Raw genomic sequence first — 23,102 nt, 5'->3', positions numbered from 1 at the left:
TGTCGTTTCGAACACCCAGAAAGTCTTCATTGGTGTCGATCGTATACCACGCAGTAATCATTGTGATACTAGCCAACTGGGGATCGAAGTTTTATAAAGTATGTCTTTTAGGCGGAAGAGCTTGGCATAATTACTGGAGAAATAGTATGATCGGCCTTAAATGCAGGCTACATGGCGGAAAGTGCATGTACAAGACTAACATGTGCCTGTCACTAAGCATCATAGTAATATGAAATCCTTCGAAGCGCACAGAACTCAAGGCGAATTTCGCCTGGCGCACCGCGATACTCTAATAGGGCCGTGTTCATTGGGCCCGTATAGGCGAGGCGTCAGCTTGCTCAGAGAAACCTTCTTGAGTGAGACGGATGATCGGACATCGATGCAAACATTATTGTTGTTTTATAGGTGTATACAGTGTACGCTTGAGATAATTCATGCTTTTTAATTCACCTTCTTAACTACTGCAGCTATGTGCGTTTGCGCGAATGTTCTCTTGTGTTCTGAGGTGTTATGTAGAAACCTGCGCTGATGCAGCCGCACAGACAGATTATTGTGTCAATAAATGAGGCAGAAAGAAAATGAGCAACCCGTATATGTAATATAACCTAAAAAATTTATGTATGCATGAAGCGAATTGCTGCTTCCATTACATATGCGCAAGACGTCGTTTTCTTCAAGTGCGACGTGCACATTGAAGACGTTCCGTACTCGCCGCACTTCGACTGATTTCTCGCCCTGTGCAATGCTGCGTAAAAGCCATTGAAATTCAGCTTATGTCTTGTTCATGCCACATCAGATCAGGGGCGTTCCAATATCGCATAGGTAACTTATGCTAGAGGACCTATGTAAATATAGATCCAAGTCTCTAGATTGCCAGCTTAGTGGAGAGAAAGGCATTTTAACACTACAAAACCGAACAAAACTAACAAGACTAAAACTAATGTTTTAACTACTCCACAACATCATAAAAATAGATACTTCAAGGTATCTATCTTTTTTTTTTCACGGCAGAACAACCCGTCATAATCATTTCCATACTCTCGTAGAATACTTTTTAACTATAATTGCTTTAAATACTCATTCTTTCCTCTAACCATTAAAAATTGGAACTCGCTAAAACCCATCTTAAACGCTGAATCATCCATAAACTTGTTTACAGCTGTGATTGAAAGCGAATTGCTTGCCTCGCAAATCGCACTAACGACATCACATCATCAATAAACCCAATAAACGTTGAATCAGTGTCATATTGCTAATACAAAAGTTTTGTTTTTATGATCATTATATTTCAAGTTACATGTTTTTCGATTAGTTTATTGTTCATAAAATTCTTTTAATAAGTTGTTTAATAAAAATGCCTACTTGTTCTCCCTACCCCATATTACAAATGCATGCATTATCTTTTCGCGGTCGTTGTTTAATGATAACCTAGTTCATGATTTTGTGATTACTAAAATTGTTTGATTGCGTGTTCTTTAATGACAATTTAAAACCTATGATTTGCGTGTCACTTGCAATTCCGGCTTTTTTTGTGTTTCCTATCATTATGAATCTGTGTAAACAAATATTGGTTTTCATGTGCCTTCCCTGCTATAATATCTGATGAGATTGGCAGTAATGTTAAATAAATAAATAAATAAATAAATAAATATTATTCAGGTCAAAATGGATCACGGGCAACAAGGTGCACGTGCATACGCATTTGGGATTACGAGGAAGTAAACTGGAATATTAACCGATTGCGAGCTTTCTAATTAAATATGATGTGGACGTAAGTCTTGGAAAAGGCCTCCATCTGGGAGGGTTTAGGCCAATTTGTACCCCGTCGTCTGGTATACACGTAAATATGGTGATCGCATCTTCTTTAGTGATTGAACTACTGCTTCCGTGATATTGAAATCATGCAAGATTATGGTCCCATGTAACGATCTCAGAGTGCAGCTCCCCTTAGCCACCCGCAACCTTATTTACGCACATAGTCCGTGTTGCAAGCGATATAGAGATTTAGTCAACCTTCTGAAATGGCTCTACGGACTCCCCACTAAAGAGCATACGTGAAAGCGATTTCGATGCAAGCGGGACAACGTAAAAGAAAGTCTACTGGAAACCTCCAGTCACCGACGCTCAGTTTGTGTAGGACACTACTGGATGCATTGAACCCTGTACTTTCTGTGCTACAGTAGATGCGATGATCCGTCTACTACTGTCGTAAATAATTTTAGACATGTGTCAATTTCTACAGTAGATATTGGCACGTCCGAGGTGCCGCATCTAATATACTCTTCAACTGTAAAGATACGAACGAGTCAATATTTCGCAAATGTGTAATAAACGCGGCAAAGTTGTGCAAACAGGAATTATTCGTGTCCGCATCACTTGTTTGAAGTGTTTCATCTGGTCAGTCCTAACCACATACTCAGGTGTAGGGTAGCGAGTCTGGTTAACGTTTCTGCCTTTCCTGTCTCCCTGTCTTGCTCTTCCTCCACACTGGTGAAATGAATTCATGAGAACGCATAATATAGCGTTCCGTGGTTAAGAAAAGAAGAAAAATTGAGCTAGAGGAACCACGAAATCAGTGCAAAATAAATAAACGCGAGATGTGGAAGTGATTTGTGACTGATCCATCCCCTGTTTCGGTTACTTCCCGTTGGAACACTCTAGAATAACAAAAAAAAACTGTAGCCGCGATAGGTCGTGCAAAACATTGTTTCCTATAATTAATTAGAGGGAGCTCTGGCACTGCGATCATTCAGCCACCAAGAGAATGATGGGTTCACCGATTTACCTGGTCTTCGTGATTTCGACTTCGAATGCACTTGGGGATTTGTTTACTGCTGGGTTTTGATTTTGATTAGAACAAAATAAAATTCCAGGACTCTCAAGCTTCACCTCTAAGAGATAAACGTGATAGCGATATCGTGTCCCTAGTGCGTGCTTCAAACACTTGTAGTGCATGAAACCTTTTCGAACTTGCACCCACTACGTGGTCTTAAGGAAATAGACGCAGTAACGTGTGTGCCTTTTTGCAGTGGGTGACTGGCTTCAAACCACGAAGTCCTTACGATAAGTACATTTTCTGATATCCGACGGCAATGTGCACTTGTACGACGCATTATTACTGCGATATTTCACGGTGAATTGTGAAGCATGTATTGTGACCCCTGTGTTTGTAAAGCACGATGGCCACTGTCAGTGCATTTCTAAGCAGAGGAAGGTATTTTCACTGCATTAACGAGCTGACGCGGGGCTTTACGGTGGAACTTCCGCTTGACACGCAAACGACCCGGGTTCGATCCCCACTCTGGTTCAGAACTTTTTTAATTGCATCGTTCCCGACTTTTCGGTCGCGCATGAGGCGGTGATTCTTCGCTCACCATGCACCAACGACGCCGGCAACGACACCGACGCCGAAGCCGGAATTTCGGCCAAACGACCTCTTTAACGCTATTGTATTAAAAGGACCATTGAGAACTTCGTGAGCCGGTTTGAGTTGGTGAGCCTAAAACGTCCAGAGGAGAGGAGGGGAGAAAGCGCAACTGCTTAACCTTTGCTAGACTTCGCTTTGCGGCAGAGCCCCACGGAGTCAAACGTAGTCGAAAGAACGAACACTCGACAAATCCGTTAACTATTACTATCATTTCCATGCTGGCTGAAGTGCCGTGCGTTGCAGCTCCCATAGACACTAGTGCCAGAATCCTATCTAGGGTATATATAGAAATCTCAAAATGTTACGCACTTTCGTTAGCTCAGAAGAACTGCTTATACGCTCGCTTCCAGTCTACCAACTTCTTTGTCACACTTTCACAGAGTGTTTTCACTGTTGGAGTTGATGTTAAGAGGTAGGAACCGGAGTTGCAGCTCAATCAGTTCGCAACTTAAGTCGGAGCTAAAGGCAACGTGAGCTTGTAGAGTCTTAAAACTTGATCCGGCAACAGCACCGCACTCTCGGGACGCCGCTTGCTCGCTCGCTACGCTTATCGATCGCGCTGTCACGCCACGTGCCTCTAATTCGACGAAATCCTCGAGCGAGAGAGGATTTTCGAGGGCTTCACCCGCCGCCCCGTACGTTCACTTCGCGTCGTGCGAAAGGCGTCGCGTTGCCGCTGTCTCGGCTTGTGACAGCGTGCGTTTCACCTCGGGGAGTATTAGTGTGTCGTCTCCAGATTGGTGGTGCAACACGAAGTACCTTTACGTCGCGGCTGAGGTTTCGAATGTCATACTTGTCATCGTCGTCATCATAATTAGCCTGACTGCGCCCACTGCGGGCAAACGCCTCTTTTATGTTCCGCCAATCAACCCGCTCCAGCACTTCCTGCTGCATTTTTTTTACCTTCAGAAATTTCAGGCAGGACTTTGATTTGGGCGAGTTGGTTCCTTGTTAGCCGAGAAAAAAAATTGCGCGAAAAAGACGAGGGCACAGAAACACAGTACATATATGAGCGCTGTATGCGCACTGTGTTTCTGTGTCTTTTTTTTATTTTCTGCGCTGTTTTTCTCCAGCGACTGCCCACCTAATTTTCTGTCTCCGCTTTGCGGCGTACCTTACACCTTGGCCAACATGGTCATTTCATGCTCTTGCGATTCACATACGGACCCGTCACCTTCGACAAATACCTGCCACACCGATCAAGCACATGAACGCCTTCTAGAAACGTGAGAGGCCAAGCTCGCCTCGAAGGACCTGCCCCCACAACGACGTCTCGTCGCCAGGGCCGAAGCTGCAGCAAAGGCCAGAGGGTTTCTGGAATGATGAGACCTCCCAACTAACTTGTACCCTCCTCCCTCTCACGCATTTCCTTCTCTTCGAATCCAGTCAGTTACCCTTAACGACCAGTGGTTGTCACGACTACGCACTACTTGCCCTGCCCATGCGCATTTCTTCTTCGTAATGTCTATAATGTCGTCCTACGATACTCTTAACCCCCGTTTGTTGCCTCGCTCACTCTGTTCTCTTCCTGTCTTTTAAGGTTGGAATGTCAATTTATTAAAAACATCCCCATATTACTCAGACGTCCTGTCGCGTAGACATTAAATAAAGAAAGCAGCTTATTTGAAGCCTCGAAACATTTGTTGGTTCGAAATATTTTGCCAACGTTATTACTCTGAAAGTTTATGTAGGTGTCCCACCCACAACAGTTCACGGAACGTGGGCTTCAATGCAGATCATTCCAATTTCAGCTTTGTTAGTGCATGGTGCTTCTATTCTAAAAAGCAGCTGCGTACGTCGAAAAGACTACTACAGGTCGTAATATCCGTTAAACCAAAAATTTTGTGTTCCGCATATTTTTCTTTTTTTTTGTTTTTTTTAGTGGTGGAGGGAGAATAGAACTTTTGTCTCAAGGTCGAGAGAGAGAGAAGGAGGAAAAAGAACAAGAGAGAAGGCAGGGAGGTTAACCAGGCATGAGCCCGGTTCGCTACCCTACGCTGGGGGAATGAGAAAGAAAAGTATAAGATGAGAGAGACAAGAAAAAAATGGAAAGGGACAACAAACTTTTCTGTAGATGGGGAGAAATGGAATACAAGAAAAGTAGGTAGGTCAACTACACTGCTTTCAGTTCGCTTCCCTACATGTGGGGAGAGGGAAACAAGGAAGTAAACCCTTTTTTGTGAGGCAGAACTGTATCTGTCCGTTTTTTTTTTCCTCGTGCTATGTCCTTCGAGCGCTGTTCATCATTTTCAGCTTCGTGATTTTCTCTATGTGTTTTTCAACAGCACCCTTCTGCCGACGAGGCCCCTCTTATCCTTTGGACGTTCGGTGGTCCCGGCGTGTCGTCGCTACTCGGACCACTGCTCTTCAACGGTCCCTTCACCCTGGACGCCCAAGGGCGACTCGTGGCGGCGTCTCTGACCAGCGGTCAGCTGCAGTCGTTTGCGCACGTCCTCTATTTAGACCACCCGGTGGGCAGCGGGTACAGCTTCGCCGAAAAGGAAGACGACGACAGGACGTTTGCCAAGAGCATCGATGACGCCGTAGATGGCGTCGACGACTTCCTACGCCAGTTCGAGCTCCTCTTTCCCGAATTCCGAGGCAGGCAGTTCTACTTCGCCGCGGAATCATACTCGGGTACTCATTCTGGTCGTGTATTTGACTCTGGGCAACACTTTCAAAACACAGAAAACGTAATTTAAAAATGTAAGGGTGATGAAGACGCATAGTTTTACGGCGGTATTGCTCCATTACATCATTGTAAAAATACATCCCTAATAGAAGCCATCAGTATCCTATACAACAGCCTGGGCTCGCATTATCGATATACATTGAGCGAACAGCCAGACGAGGACCTAAAAGACCACAAGACACATGGGCGCTAACTTTGAAATCTTTATTGAGACCAGCTGAACGGAATATATAAAAGCACACTTGACAATACATGACGCCAGCGCACGAAGCAAAGTATTGGGCAATCACGGACATCGCAGGTAACTCAATTATTAGTTTGACACACATTTGTCAGGAACACTCATTGCGCCGGCGAGTTTGCTTGTGCTTATTGTGACAATAATGCATATAATAAAGACTGGTATGTGCTTCTTGTTCACGCGCTGATCTATACTTCGTTCAGCATAGGAAATTACATCAGCATCATCCCTGCCATCCCCTTTTCTGCAATGTACATCTGTGAACAATTCGTTCTTCTCCCTTACATTTTTTCAGGCTTCCCTGAGGCGGTTTATTTGTTCCATGGAAGCTTTGCCACATGAAGTAAGTAAGCTATACACGACTTAATCGTAATTGAAAATTTTTTTGAAGCGCACTAAAAACGGACGGACAGAAGAGGCTGACAAGGATAGCGCTTGCTCTCACAACTGAAGGTTTATTCATCAGAAAAGGTAAACCTTCAGTTGTGAAAGCAAGCGCTGTCCTTGTCAGCCTCTTCTGTCCGTCCGTTTTTAGTGCGCTTCAACAAAATTTTCAATTATGACCATAATCCAACTGGCCCAACTTGTCATCTTGCTACGACTTAATCACTTCAATAGAAGAACTCCTTTTCATGCTTCTTTTCGCACAGTTGATAGTGAGGAGCGCTTTAATCTACATACCAGTCTTTAATAGGTTCAATATAGACACAACAACCGGAAGCAAACTGCTCTTTAAAATATTGAGGCTGAAAAAAGTGTATCTGGTTAATGCATATCAGATCCGGCGATTGCTCCATCTTTCGAAGAAATATGTTACGTTCGACGTCCGTGATTTTGCCATATATTTGCCTCTTGCGTCGGTGTAATGTAATTTCACGTGCGCCCTTAATCATTCCTTACTCTACGCTTTAATAGAAGCGTTCAACCAGATGATAATTCATAGCTGGATGTAGGCGCATACGTCTGCACCACCTTCTTCTTGTACCTCTTATTATGAGATGTCAACCTCTCGGCTTTCTAGCATAATTAACCTCTATTTCTCTTTCTTTCTGGAGGCTTACAAAGACAGTTCAACTTAAATTGAGGACAATGCAGCGAGCGATGGAAAGGAAAGTGATAGGTGTAACCTTAAGAGACAGGAAGAGAGCCGGGTGGATCAGAGAACAATCCTGGGTTATGGATGTCATGTTGAAATGGGTCGGGCACGTAGCACTCGGGCAGCATAACCGTTGGACGTTGTGGGCAACTGACTGGATTCCAACAGACAGCATCTTTTTCTTTTTTTATTATTTTTCTCTATATTTTTTCACTCATACTCGTCGAAGTGTTCGTAATTTTTTTTCCTTCCTCATCTTCTTTCCTCTTTCTCCCCTCTAATATTTTTTTTTCTGTTTCTTCCCTTCTCCCGAAAGAGTTAGCAGGCATTGTGCCCCTCCACGTGGCAGTTGCCAGCTTGCTCTCTCCCTCTTTCCTCTGTATCCGTGTATGCAAATGAAATAATAATAATAATAATAATAATAATAATAATAATAATAATAATAATAATAATAATAATAATAATAATAATAATAATAATAAAGCAGTGAGAGGGACAGACAATTAGATTGGCAGATAAGATTTCAAATTTCGCAGGTATGACGAGACAGTTGAAAGCGCAAGACCGGGTTGGTCACCCAACCATGGGAGAGACCTTTGCCCTGCGGTGGGCGTAGTCAAACTGACGACGACGACGATGATGATGATGAGTATTATTATTATTCGCGCCTGGAGAGAATAAGCGCAACTGGCAACTCTGCCTCCAACCTATACGCCAGTGGCGAACACGCATCATGTAATGATAATCAATTTATTATTATTATTATTATTATTATTATTATTATTATTATTATTATTATTATTATTATTATTATTATTATTATTATTATTATTATTATTATTATTATTATTATTATTATTATTATTATTATTATTAAACATAATAATGATTGTTTCCGTAGCAAGGGATGCATTTGGGTACGCCAACCGGTACCACACCAAGGCAGTCAAGACCAGCCTGAGATTGGCTGGCATCATGAGCGGTGCCGGTTTCATAGCGCCCTTGCTGAGAGCAGCGAACCCCGCGGAGTTCTTGCTCAAGTTGGGCCTCATTGACGTTCACGGAAGGAGACAGTTTGACGAGAAGTTCGGGCAGATCAAGGAATCGGTGGATGAAGAAGAGATCCTCGTGGCCGTCTTATTGCTCAGGTTGGTGAAACAGCTCTCTTCTTAATTATCTTCAATTATTTTTGCAGGGGTGTGCGACTGATAGGGAAAATTCGTCTCGAATCAACTTCCGGTTGCGTATTGCGGATAAGTGGCCAAATATATCGAATCTAATATCGATTACAGAATGTTTTATCGAGGATTGAAAGGGAGATCAAAGAAATGAAATATGCTCATGTCATCAGGGTGGTGAGAGACTGCTACCGAAAGACCACAGATTGTCACGCCAAAACACAACCTCTTCCGCGTGACTCGGCTTCAGGCTCACTTGCCGTGGTGTCGCGGTGTTTCCCGAAGTTTGAGGCATGCGCTCACTGAGCGTCTCTGTAGCAGGCATGGGTTCCCTAATGCAAAAACAGCGTGATGCCGGCACGTTTTTTTGGCACTGGCACATGCTGGAGATGCTGGTACACGCTTGTAATCACCGGCACTTCGCTGGGCGCACTGGGAAAAAGCTGTGTCGCATTGTTAGGGGCGCTGGCTCAACCACTGTGATGCTGGTGTGCACTGCGAACTACTGGAAGCGCTGGATTTTTCACTGGCAAGCGCTGGTGAATACTGGAGCACGCACTGTTTCTACCAGCGCAGCTGCAGCGTGCATGTTGTTGTAGCGTGTGCCGTGGTATGTTTCGGTGTCATTGAATATAAAACGCTTGATTTGACGGCAGGGAGAGATGCTACTCTAACAGATATCAAGCATACGTAATTTTTTAACTGATACCGAGCATACGTAAGCGGTATTACCCAGTGCCTGGCCCAGCGAGCATTAAACCTGTCGTGCCAGCCGCGTTGGTATATATGTTGCCCGCGCTTCTACGTGTACACACAACTTTAAAGTATGAGAATAACTGTAAAGTATAGTTTAGACACCCATGAACCTAAATTAACTATTTTGTCCTGTGTCGATGTTTGCACCAGGATCTTTGACGATCGAACGTCGTGCTTTCAGCTACGCAGGCTGTCACCGAAAGCTGCCGGCCGCACTTAGCCGGTACTTCTCCGACTGACATGTAACAGCGCGCAATTTTCAGTTGGTAATTTAGTACGCCTTCGGGAACTGACTCTCTGGCATACGTTTTCAGCGGATTGCATTGGTATTTCTATGGGTGTTTTTTAATTGTTGGTATTAATATAACTGCATATATCTGTACACTGGCACGTCCGCTGTTTACTGCCAGCGGAGGCCAGAAAAATGGCTGTCGCTCGCCATCGCCGATCCGTAAATGCATATCTGGCATTGATTGACCTTCCACTTACTTCAGGCACAGTTTAGGTAACAGTTAGAAATATTGCGAAGCTCAAATGCAGAAACTTCAAGCATCGCAACTCAGCTGCTTCGAAAGTATCCTTACCCAGTGCCCCGTCCCAGCGAGGCCTATCGAGCCGCCCGCGTCGGTGTACCTGCTGCCGGCGCTATTTACTTTAAGTAGGCACAGTTCTAAAGTGTAAAAATGACTGTAAAGTACAGTTTAGACATCCCTGAGCTTAAATCGACCATTTATCCGCGTGTGCGATGCCCGCACAAGGAGCGGCGACGATCGATGTGTCGTGCTTTCAGCAACGTACGCTGTCACCGAAAGCTTCCTTCTGAGCGCAGGAGCCGGTACTTCTCTGACTCGTACGTAAGAACACGCAATTTTGAGTTGGCAATTTGGTACGCGTTAGTGAACGAACATACCGGCATACTTTTTCAGCGGATTGCATTGGTCATTTCTTCGGCGGTTTCTTAGTTGCAGGTATCGATAAAACTGCAAATATGTAATCTGGCACGCCAGATGTGTACTGCTAAATTGTCGCTTGCGCGAAAAAAATCTACTCAAAATTCACTCGTGTGCGTGGATATCTACCAAACAAGATATGTAAATCAACTGTACTTGTTGACCAGGAGCAAGTGCTAGAAACGACTTTCAAAGGAAAAAAGACTATCGGCAGCAACAGCGGACAATCTGTGGCTGCTCCTCCAGTCAACTTGAGATTTTTCAGAGTTAAAATGTAGATGCATCAAAAACTTTGCGCTCTTGCTAATATCTGCACGTCATTCGGTGCCCGGAAGCCGTTCGTCACTGTCGAATCAAGACGCAATTGTTATTTGGAAAGGAATGTCGTGTCAGTCTGGACTGTGCGACTTCTAAACATGAAGTTGAACGGCGCGTTCCTCGGATAACTAGTCGTTTTACAACCCCCCCCCCCCCCCCCCCCCACAAGCGCGTTTTGGCGTGGCGTAGTGGATAGCGTACTTGGTTGGAGATCTAGAGGTAGCAAGTTCAAATCCCGTCAAGCAGTGTTTTTTTTTTATTGTGAATGCGCGGTATTTTACATATATATTTATTTATTTATGGCAAATGGGCGCCCCCGTTTTATCCCTGGGAAGCCATATTGCGCAGAGTACTGGGACGCTGCCAGCGTCCCAGTACCTGCGCTGGGAGGCGCTGGTACCAGCGCCATACTGGGCCCATAATCAGGCATGGCGCTGGACGCTGGTACCCAGTGGCGCTGGTTTTTGCAGAAGGAAAGGTATCGAAAAACAGCTTTGGTGATACCTGGATAAAGTGCACCTTCGTGCTCTATTCAGTACTTCAAAGGATCATATTTTTTTTAGATTAGTGGCTCATAAAAATATTTTTCAATGTCTTGTTTACGAGCTCTGTATTCAGTGTGCTGGTTATATATATATTTATATATTTATTTTTTTCATTTATCTATTTATTTATTTCAAGATTAAGTGCAAGTTAAAGAACATCTGATGGTCGAATTTTCGCGAAGCCCTCCCCTACGCCGTCTAATAATCATATCGTGGAACGTCAAACCCGAAATTTAATTCATATTTATTTATTTATTTGTTTATTTATTTATTTATTTATTTTATTTTTTGCTTTTCGACCTACCCCCAACTTTTCCATGGCATTCTTTGTTGGAGCCATCATTTGTCTACGGCTTCACGCATAGCTGGAATAGACTGGAATGAATTCTTGGTGTTTGAGCCAGGCCACGTCTCCCACATCTAGCATGCCACAAGTCGGAAGTATGAAGACTTGGCTGCCGCTTATTAGCCTCACTTCATTTACGAAGACACGGGCAAGAAGCCTCAACTGAACATCGGCCACAGAAGAGGTGGTCTTAGATGCATGCAGTTACCGACATCATGACAGAACTATCGACTCACCTTCCCATCGCCAAATTCACTAGAGCAGCGGACAATAGAACTTTACGGGACTGGTTAGACCAGCTCAAACTCCACGCTACCGCTGCATCCTGATCGAAACTGGAGATGGTCATCAACTTTACAGACTACGTCTTCAGTGAAGCTTTCGAATTCTACTTTACACACATCATTCAAAATTATGAGTCATGACAGACGATCAAAGAAGAAATGATCGTCTTATTTAAAGAAGGCAGTGATGACTACGAAAAAGACTCGCTTATAACCCACTATCTACAGACAATCGCACTCAGTCGTCAATTTCACAAGCAGTCTTAAAGCATTCAAACGCACATCATGGCTCGATCACTGCCACAAAACGAAGTTGCACTTGAGTTCACTGACAGGCGTCCATGCCTTTTTCGGAAAAAAAGGAACAGCGCATGTAAACGTGGGAGCGTCTGTCAGCGCCATCTGTTGCCACTACAGCGAGTGTGCAACACTTTTTTTGCCTGTTTGTAGTATGTGAACGAATTACGAGATGGCAGCTGACTGATAATTTCTCGCATACCACCTGAATGCATCATGTCTGCCAGAACGAGACTCTCGCTATGAATAAAGGAAAGTTTAAACTATTTCTTCGTCAACATTTGAATTTCGTTTTTCCTAATTACAATAACCACCGGTTAAATGACCAATCCCCCATAGTGGGTACGAGCCAAACTTATAAAAACACGCAAGCAAGCAAGCCGGTAAGCGAAGATTCGTTTGCTGTGATAGATACAATAGTAACGAGAATAAAATGCAGACTGCTAATATGTTCATAGCTCCAGAATTTCTGGCCTCATATGATATGCGTTGAAGTGAGTTTGTGATGCTCACAGCTTATTTTTTTTTTACCTTTTTCTGTTTCTGATTATCGTTGCCTCTATTGTACACCTTTAGATCTTTCTTTCTCCGTGCGACTAAACTTATTCAAGGACAATGTTAGATTAACGACCACTCAGCATTGGTGTTTTAGACTACTTATTTTTTAAACGTATATACGCAAACCGTATGCACGTTAAAGGCTATGTCTATATCTATAAGTAAAAAGACCGAGACCAAACCTGTGAATGGGGTAACTGAACTAGCCACTTCGCGCAATACAGCTGGAAGCCATGGCATTGTTTATTGACGATCAAACAGCACTTCTCGTTTCTCTCAATTTCCAGGGAGGTCTTCACCAAAATGGCTGACGGTGGCCCCTCGCTCTTCGAATCACTAACAGGGTACAGTCACAGGGCGTCGGCACTCCGTTCTACGGAGCCACCGGAGTTCGCAATGTACAGGAAGTACGTCACCAGCGACGACTTCAAGAGGGCCGTCCACGTCGGCATCAACGCAAGTATGGACCGCCAACGCAACATCGTGAGCACGACGCTTTACTCGTACGACGCCTTCAAGGACATCAGCGAGCTCGTGGCGTTCGTGCTGGACAAAGAGCGAGTGCTCGTGTATGGTGGTAACATGGACGTCGTATACCCGGCGGATGACGTCTACCGTTTCTTGAGGTCGCTGCAATGGAAAGGCAAGGAGGACCTCAGAATGGCGAGAAGAAGACCGTACAAGAGTGCCTCCGACGCAGGAGGTGAAGTGGTGGGCTACAAGATGACCGTCCGCAACTTCACGTACGCTTTGCTCGTGAATGCCGGTCACTACGTGTCCTTGGACAGTCACCGGGCCGTCGTGGATTTATACAGAGACTTCGTGTATTCCAAAACCGCATCTGCTTATCCAACCAGTTGAACGCTTCCCTGATATTGAAAGGGCATTTTAAGAATGCTTCGGCCACACAGCGTGCAGGGAACACCGTCCCCACCTCATGTCGACCTGCAAGGCACTCTGTGCTTGTGCTTTTCTGAGGACGAGGGGCTTGTACGATCGCCACTGACTTGTGGTGCAGTTCCGCGTGCGACTGTGCTACGTGTTCCGCGCAGGCCCAGCTGTTTTTTTTTTTTTGTTTTCTGTGTGTACGTTTATAGCAGAGGAGGACGTTTTTTTAGGAAGGGGAGGGGGGATACTTGCATAGTTCTATTCTTTTTTATTTATTTCGTATGTGTTACGTTACACCTATACGTGCAATCAATTTCAATTTTCGCTCGTTGAGAGCATTTTAGTTTTTCCTGCCATGTATGTCACTTGAGTGTATTTCTGTGGGGCATCGGGCACACTCAAGCTACAGTTTTCTAGCTGTTGTTGTCCCTTCTGTATGAGAAAAATAAAAAATACCTTTACAACGTTAAAATAATTTCAGTACAGATCATTGTAAGGTGCGATTCCGTATATACTCTCTCACCACGCTGCCAAATTAAATCTTACTTGAATCTGTCCTTCATAGTAAATTCGTTCCAGCATTGTGCTACATTATCGTCATTCATGTCAAGACTCTCTTGTTCTTCATGAAGAACATTTCGATGGGCGCAATTCAAAAAACAGCTGTTTATTTAGCGACGCACAAAGTGCACACATGTAAGAGCCCCAGCTTCGAAATGACAGCCCCGCATTATCTGCCATTCACAAATACAGATTGTTCACAATCCGCCAGTGGTGGGTCCACTGCAGTCCTCTACGTGTTAGCTCTTCACGTTCAAGTGCTCCACCTAATTACACCGTGTTGAAAATTCCTCGGTAAATGATATGTTCCGTCTCATCCACGAACTAATTTCGTCCCCCAATAGGAGCCAAATAATGTTCCCTCAGTGTTAGCTGTTTCAATATTTACCTTGCCCACACGACTATAGGGCCCGCTATACTTATTACTCACAGCCCTGCTAGGCTTTCTGTAAAATGTGAGTTACACTCGTAGTCGTCAAATTTTTTAACTTTTACAGTAGCAACGTTGAAAGAACACTGAAGAAAAATTTGATTTTTTCGCGTATTAGTGAAGTACAATTTCAGAATCTCGAAAACTCTCACTACGATACAACGCTTGGCAAGCGAGAAAACGCACGAAAAGAAAATTCGGGTGCAGACGCCACCTAAAAATTTTCGCACCAACAACCGTGACGTCATAGGTTTTGAAGACATCTACTGGGTTCTACGTAGCCTTTAATTGGTAAAAAGTGAGGTTCATTGTCATCTTTGGGAGCCGCAGACCTAGCATACGAAGTTTCAAAGGATGAGGAGGATGAAGAAAGATTAAGCGGAAGGACAGGCAGGTTAGCCAGTTCTTAGACCAGCTGGCTACCCTGTGGTGGGGAAAAGGGTGAGGAGAATAAATGATGATAGAAAAAAATATTGCAGAGAGATAGATAGAGAGAAAGAGAGAGAGAAAATAAAAAAAAATTGCGAAAGAGGAAAGGCAGAATCAAAGATAATAAGACAGTGAAGTCTCTCTCTGAGGCCAGTTGTCCGCAAAAAGCGTAGCAAAGCTTTCAAAGCCTTCTGGGCTGAGGATGGGCTCAGCCAATGACCCAGAATTTTTTGTTCCGACAAAGACTGATCATCTAGTTTATCCAGAGCTTCAGTAAGTTCTTGTCTTGGTGCGTTAAAGTGGGTACGCTCACATAGAAGGTGGGCGATGGTGTTTTCGCAGCTGCAATAAGTGCATGTAGAAAAGCTTGTCCGAAAATGGTTGGCGCCGCAGTTTATTTGTTTTAAGTGCGAATGCACTTTATAAGCGACCCTGAATCCGCCGTCCACGGTGCGCCTCCTCCTCTCCCCAGTAACGGCGTGAGGAGCGGAGAGAAGCGTCTGTAGCAACGGCGCAGCGACGTCACACATCACGTGATTGCGCACGCTCCGCCCTACGCTCCTCGCCCGCGCAGCCACGACTTGCCAGTGATCGGCAAGTCGTCATAGGTATGGATCCATAGCAGGCATCAACCTCGACTGTGATACCTCCAACAACGAGTACAGCGCAATCGAATGCGAGGATTGCACGCCTCGTTGAAGATGTCGCGCCGGTTGAAGACAAGGCGGCGCGGCGTAGGACATGGGATGCCGAGCGCAAGCGGGCGAAGCGGGCCGCGGACATAAACATCATTATAGTGCGAATTTACTCTAACATATACGCGTAATCTCACCAAGATTTCCCTAGAGGGTCTTATAGTTCTTGGGAATCGCAATGTGATGACACGGGGGAGTTTTCGTTAACTCACTGGTGAATGCCAACGGATTTTAACTTTACTCCCCCTCATACATAGCATCACCCCGTGCATTCGCACTTAATGATGTTCACTCTCGGGGAAAATCTTGGGAGTTTTTCTTCAGCACTATGCTGTTGCGTCACATTCTAGAATTTCTAGAATGGAATTTCTAGACGCGAATGGCAGCGTCCACGGCTGCGGTGAGGTGGCGGTGAGCCGATCTGAAAGCAGTACGTGGCCCACTGTTTTCATCGGAGCTTGACAAGTCAAGAATTAGACGTGCCTGGCACAGTAAGGTGATTTATTGTTTGAATTTTCGCTTCCTGTTTATGTTTTGCGTGCGGTAACCTCATCTTTGGCCAAGTTTTTTTTTTTTTCAATATGGTCGCAGACGGCCGACCTTCACTCCTGCGAACGATACTCGTGCGCACGTATTGTGACGCACATGGTAAAGGATGATTCAGAGGTGCTTCATCTAGCTAAAATAGCAATAACAATTAGCTGTTACTTACGTTATGTTACGAACCTTGAACGTACCGCATCTGCAGAAGGAAACAGCCTGTCAAGGCAATTATCTTGCCGATTCGCGCAGTTGCTCTCGTGCATTCTGTGGATTAAACACGAAGTGCAAACTTGCAAGTGTATTGCAGATTCAAAATATGAGCCGTATTGAGGCTACGAATGGCACACATGTGTTATAAAAGCGAGTATAGCAGTACGTTTTCTCATAATCAGAGCAGCAGTTTCGCTTTTCCAGCTTGCCTATCAGATGGCGGCGGCGGTGGCACCCGGCTCGTCCAAAATCGGCTCCCGCAGGTCGCATCCCTTTCGCTGGCACCCATTGCGCATGCGCGAGTGTCGACAAAAATTACGCCGTAACCATCGATTGTGGCAGACGGACCCCCATCGCGAAAGGGGGTTGGCAATACTGGCAAGATGAAAAAAAAAAACACAGCATATCCACGGACTAAATGATGATGAGTGGGGCGAAGCGACCATCAGTCCACCCACGATTCCGTCCATTTAATCGCTCTTGCTTCCGTCCGTCCGTCTGTGCGTTCATCCGTCCATTCGTCTGTGCGTTCGTCCGCGTGTCCGTACCTGCGTCCATCTGTCCGTCCGTGCGTCAAACAGGCAGACAGATAGACGACGGATGGACTTGGCAGTGGATGATTAACGGTTTGCCAATGAAACCCTCCAAATTTTTGCCCTACACATGATCATTCACTCCGTGAATACGCTGTGAGGGGGTTACTACATTCATGCATACATAGAGGTATGTAATCTTTCCATGGGAGGAACTCAAGTAAATGCGTTGCCGAGTGTGGGCGAGAGGGTATCGCGTGAATGTTGCGTAATTGGGCAGGGTTTGGGAATGCTATACTGTTGAAATATTTCGACTTTATTATTTTTACTTATTGAATGAAGAAGGAGCCTTGTTTTCAACGTCAAGCGAAAGCCAAGTAAAGACGCCCTTGACTAACGCGCGATACAGTGCCTACATATACGGGGTGGCCAGCGAACGGTGCTGTAGTGGCGGACAGTCGTTTCTTTACGGGCAGACATTGCCCGCGTCGGCCTTGCGAGGCGAGGTGTCTTCCTGGGCCGGCACGAGACGCGAGCAGGCGCAGTGGGTGTGTGGACGGTGCCACCACCGACGCCAAAGCGCGAAATCGTGTGACAAAACAAAAAATACGCCAGGCCTTCGCGAAAGACGCAGCACAGTCACAGCGAAAGCTAGAAGAGCGGCCTTTCAGAGCTTTTTCAAAACACTCATTGGGTAACAAATGCAAGCACACTTGCTTAATACCCACTAGAACATTATTAGTAAACTTTTGGTTAGTAGGCCGCCATTCGCTATGTTGCAGCGACTGTTTATTATGAACATATAGAGTAATATCATCTGCATATGCAGTGACCTTTACTTGAGTGTTACCGGGTAGAGGTAAGCCACGATTCTGCAGGTGATGTTTAACGGCCCTTAAGAATGGTTCTAATGCAAGGATAAATAACACTGGGGAGAGGGGACACCCTTGACGGACCCCACGCGTGACTCTAAATGCGTGACTCTCACGGGAATCTAAGTAAAGGGTACTTTCTGAATTAGTGTACATCACGTGGATGAGGTCAATGAACTTATCTGGGAATACGTATGCATGTAAAACATTTAGTATGTAGCCATGTTCTATGAAATCAAAAGCTTTCTCTTGATCTAATGAAACCAACAGTCGTTGCGCACATCGGCTAGTGGTGTATTGAATGATGTCACGTGTTAACCACGTATGGGTGTGTATTTCTCGGCCCGAAATAGAACAGACCTGGTGGGGAGCGATTAATGTTGCAAGAGATGGACTGATTCGGCGCACCAAAATGTTGGCCAAGAGCTTGTAGTCTACATTGAGCAGGGTAATGGGGCGCCAATCTTCTGGTCGCGTGGACATGGGTCTGTCTTGGGAACTAGTGTTATACGGCCTTTGTGGAAAGAGCTTTGAAGTGTAATATCTTGGAAACACTTGCGAATGACGCGTGACATAGTTGGACCATTTATAGGCCAGAACTGTACATAAAACTCTGCAGGGAGTCCGTCAGGCCCTGGGGCCGATCCCTTTTTCATTGCGTCTAATGCGCCCTTGATTTTGTCAACGGATGGCGGTGATAGCAGGACGTCATTTGACATGTTGGAATCATGAGGTAAATCTTTTAGCAGAGGATGCGAAGAAACGGATCCTGGGTAACAGACATTAGCACCAGATTGAGCTATTGACTGAAAGTGTTGAGTGAATTTCTGAAAGTCGCGCGTACCCGCAGCAGCTGGGGCGGGAAAGTTCAGCGAGTGGGCAGGTGAGCCTGGTGGACGAAGCAGAGCTCTGCGTGCATACCTTAGCACCTCAGGGTGCGCCCAGGGTGCATGTCTACAACGCCAAGCTGTAGCCGAGAGTGAAGAAGCGCGCATAATACGTTGGTACCGTTCAACGAGCTCCTCTTGCCATGCCCGCATTACAGTGGAAGGACTGGGATCTCGATTGGCAATGCGTATCTTCTGGATAAACAATGACGCATCTTTCGACATACGGGTGCAAAGTCCTCTGCCCGACGAACTGCAATAATGCCGCCACTGTTCTTTGAGGCGATCCCAATCAGCTACATCCGCCCCAAGGAGCGATGCGTGTAACGCTCGGGACAATTTCTCCGTAGCCTGAGAGTCCGGGAGGACGCGGCAATCGAGACGCCATGGTCTTTGAATTGTTGGCGTCCCCGCTGGCAGGCGGAGAGAGAACATAACCAGCCGATGGTCGCTAATGTACACTGGTTTCGGTGGCAATGACATTACCCCGGTGTCGTGAGCGTAGATAATGAGGCTGGGGGATGCATACACGTGATCAATTCGGCTGCTCAACGCTGCTCGACGCCAATTATAGGCATAATTACGGCCATGCACACTTTGATGAATGTCACTCAATGCCAATTGCTGCACTAGACGTTCGAGTTCTCTGGCATTCCAGTTTGACCGGCCACGACCCCGACCTCCAACGTCTGCGTGTGAGTCTAAGACACAATTGAAATCCCCTAAGAGTACCACATGTTGGGAATTTAAAAGGCACGCATCAAGATATTGGAAGAGCGCGTTTGAGTTCACGCGTGCCGCTGGGGCATACACGGCAACAAATCTTATTCTTAACGAAAAAACAAAAGGTGCAGTCGAACGCCAGCACGCGTCCGAAGGCATCGAAGGAAACTTGATGGTCACGTAAAAGACCTCGGTTAAAAATAATGAGTCCGACGCGAGTAGAACGCGTGCTGGCGTACGAAAAGAAACAATCAATATTGAACGCGCGCTTGAAAGCGAGTACATCAGAAAGCTTGAAAAAATTTGTTTCTTGCACGAACAGCAAATCACAGTGCACTGAACGCGCAAAAGCCAATACCTCAGCTTGTTTTTGTGGATTGCGGAAACCTTGAACGTTAAAAGTAATAACTTTTAGAATAAGAGCCATGGGGAAAATTAAAACATAGTATAGGATCACACGAATGCAGGGGCACCTTTATCAGGTGCGGGAGCCGGTGCCCCGCAAGTGGTTGAGTCATTTTTTCCGGCCAGGCGATCCACCGGAGGCTCGGGGCTTCCGGGATCACGTCAAAGTCCGCAGGGGACTTGTGTCTCTGGTGGGGGCTTCAAAGTCACGAGTAGTTATCCGGTGGCGTTTAGAGTCCGGGTTCTTGAGCGAGGATGGTACAAAGGCGTCTGCACTGTATTGGCTTAGGTCACTGGGGCTGGTGTCTTCGCCAATTTGTAGGGGCGCCTCACTCGTGGTGCTGTTGGAGTCCTCGTAGATGCAGGCGTCGTCGTTTTGATATGTAGACTCCTCGATGACACCTGAACTTGTTGTCGACAGAGCAGCAACGCGAGGAGCGTCAGACGAAATATTTCCATCCGAGACGCCTTCCTCACGAGGCGCCTCGTCTGACGAGGGCTTGGCCTGCGATTCCTAAGAAATGGCCACGGGACGCGGAGAACTTAAGTTTTCAGTACCTGGGGGGATTACCAGGTCCGGAATTATTGGGGACGCAGTGGGCGTCTGGTGCAGCGTCGCGATTGGCACACCTTGGTCGTGGTCGGTTACCGCGGCTCGCGTTGACGAATCGTCGCACTTGTTCTTAGATCCTTGTTCCTGGTTGAAGTGGAGGGAAATCCTTGGATGCCACCTCGGAATACGATGGCCTGAAGGTGCAGGCCACGGTGGCATGCGGGTCCCCACAACGGCGACACGACAGCGAGCAGCCTTTCCCCTCGTGGCCATAAACGCCGCACCTTCGACAAAGCGGAGCAGTGCAGTTCATGCGGAAGTGCCCACTGTCTCCACATCGACAGCACACTCGCTGGATGTCTTTATAGTCACAGGTTACTCGATGGCCCGCGACCTTGAGGTAGTTGGGCACCGGTGACGAAGCCTTCATTTCAATGCGGACGTATTGCGTTTCAGTGGTCACGGTTGGGCGCGATCCCATGAGTCCTCTGGTGATGGGCAGCACCTTCTCGTAGGGAGAGAGTGCTTGTGCGAGGACTGCGCTGGGTACGCAGCACGGCAGGAAGAGGACGGTCACTTGGGATCCCAGAGGTACGATGGTGACGCGCTCTCCTCGGATGATAAGGTGCGACGCGTGTACGATTTGGGCCAGTGCGGCCTCACTGTTGACGGTAACTTGGTAGTTCCGGCCTCCAAAGTGCTGTACGCAGTACACTTCTTCGATTCCTGCTATTGAGGACGTCGCGTCAACGACGTCTTCGGGACTAGTCTCCTCGGGGACGACTACGTCGAAGGCTAGCGCCTTCTTCGGGGGATGGCTTGCCATTACGAGCGACCGCCAGCCCAGGGACGCGCTGAGACGCAAACGACGACAACGAGGGAACACGAACAGCTCCTTATAGCGGCACCTGTTCATCCTTCGTAGTAGTAGTATTAGTCATAGTGTGTAACAAGTCTTACATTTTGATCTCCAAGGTGGTGCCTGTGAGATATTTCTTCTGTGCGTTGTTGAACAATAAAAATAGTGCTCAAAGTACATGCCAATGGCTGCTAAGGGGGAATGAGAGACAGGAGAATTCGGCTTTTAGTTAACGCGCTCGCTGCGAATTTTTTATTGTTCAACAGTGCACAGAAGACAAGAAAGAGTTGCTATGTTATACTCGCTGGGCGTAACCTCCTAGGTTTTAGAAAGGTTTAGCGAGCATTGGGCCGCAGTGCCATGAATACAGTGAACTAGTTTATACCATGAACTCGATCGAGGTGATTAAAGGTGGGAAGTAGACACGAAGCGCAAGCCGTAAGAAAGTGTGCGTGTGCCACCTCTCGTTTTGTCCTTCGAATGTTCCCTGGATGGCGGTGCTTCTATATGGGGAATATATGATGAAAAGATGCGAGATGGTGGTACTTGGAGTGTTGAATATATGGGCGAACGGACACACAGACAGATGCATGGACGGACGCACGGATGACTGCACGGGCAAATGGACGCACGGACGAACGCAGGGACGGACGCACAGGTGGACGTGCGGACGCACAAACAGACGCACGCACGGACGGACGGATGGACGCACGGATGGTCACACAAACGGACCCATGGACGGACGGAAGCAAGAACGAATGGACGGACGGATGCTTCGCCCCACTCTCCATCATTCACTCCGTGGATATGCTGCCGTTTTTTTTTTCTGATTTCGCGCGATGTGGTTACGGACACAGGCGGCAGCGAACAACTGCGCGTGACCCGAGTTGTGATCTCATAACAGCTTTCGCTGTAAAAGTCGGGAACGACTTTGGGTAATTGGCACTCTACTAAATGGGAGAGCATAACGCCGTCTCTGAATCAGAAATGATGCGAATTCAGAGAATAATAAACTGTGTGTTTTAAAAAAAAGTTGTTAAAAATTTAGAGTACTTGGTACTCTACTATGGGAGAACTGAAAGCCGTCCCTAAGAGGAATAGACAAGGAATACCTATGAGTCACCACCAGCAGTAAGTGAAACTGTGTATAGAGAAAGTTGGTAACGATTTATGGTATTAGGTACTATACTATGGGAGAGCATAAAGCTGTCCCGCGGGCCTCACACTTGATGAGGCCCTGTTGGCAAAAATTACGCCGTGTACGAGTTCACGAAGACGTTGGCAAAAGAAAACCATGCAACTTGGAAAACCATGCGACTTGGTGATAACGGTCATTGAAGCCAGTGGTGCCAGGACACATAAAGCTCAAGGGATTATGAAAAACGTCCACGTTCGATCTGGTTATACTGCCAAGTGCTATGAATTATCTAAAAAGCTTCGTTCATAGCCTATATCAGAAAAACTTAATTCAAAGTTTAAACGAGGTTCCACATCATTCTTTGAACAAACAGCTTCAAGGTTAAGGGAATGCATTCAATGCGATCGCTGGAATTGTTAGGATCATGCTCATCAAGCAAGAAGCAGGTTCACCAAAATGTAGCTGCGACCACAGGAACAATGAATGAACGCAAAGTTTATTCGTGGTTTTCACGATTGCGCATGCAGGGTGGTGAGGATTGGAGCTGTATACTCCTCAATGTGACGAACAGTAATCGCTTGCTATATCCAGCAGTTATCAGTTTTGCGTGTGCCCTAGACCCTTCCCAGATAAAACGATGCATGCAATGTGACGCATTGGGGAGGAGCTTTGCGCCAGTGCTGACTGT

The 23,102-nt window shown here is 46.1% G+C and overlaps 1 protein-coding gene across 6 annotated transcripts in view; it reads left to right on the top strand.

Moving 5' to 3' along the window:
- Positions 1-23,102, top strand: part of LOC119174446 (venom serine carboxypeptidase) — a 103,519-nt gene that overhangs the window by 8,262 nt on the left and 72,155 nt on the right. For 2 of the 6 annotated variants that reach the window (XM_037425342.2, XM_037425343.2), the window contains exons 4-6: positions 5,713-6,064; positions 8,358-8,604; positions 12,976-14,051. In XM_037425342.2, the coding sequence (XP_037281239.2) occupies positions 5,713-6,064; positions 8,358-8,604; positions 12,976-13,549 (1,173 nt within the window). In that variant the 3' untranslated portion in view covers positions 13,550-14,051. Of the gene's footprint in view, positions 1-5,712; positions 6,065-8,357; positions 8,605-12,975; positions 14,052-23,102 lie in introns of those variants that run through there. The other 4 variants (XM_075895627.1, XM_075895628.1, XM_075895630.1 and 1 more) reach the window with 2 other exon arrangements.

This window comes from Rhipicephalus microplus, chromosome 5 (assembly GCF_043290135.1).
Source record: "Rhipicephalus microplus isolate Deutch F79 chromosome 5, USDA_Rmic, whole genome shotgun sequence".
NCBI lineage: Eukaryota > Metazoa > Arthropoda > Arachnida > Ixodida > Ixodidae > Rhipicephalus > Rhipicephalus microplus.
The sequence above is the reverse complement of the archived record's forward strand: the minus strand, read 5'-3'. Positions and strand labels throughout refer to the sequence as shown.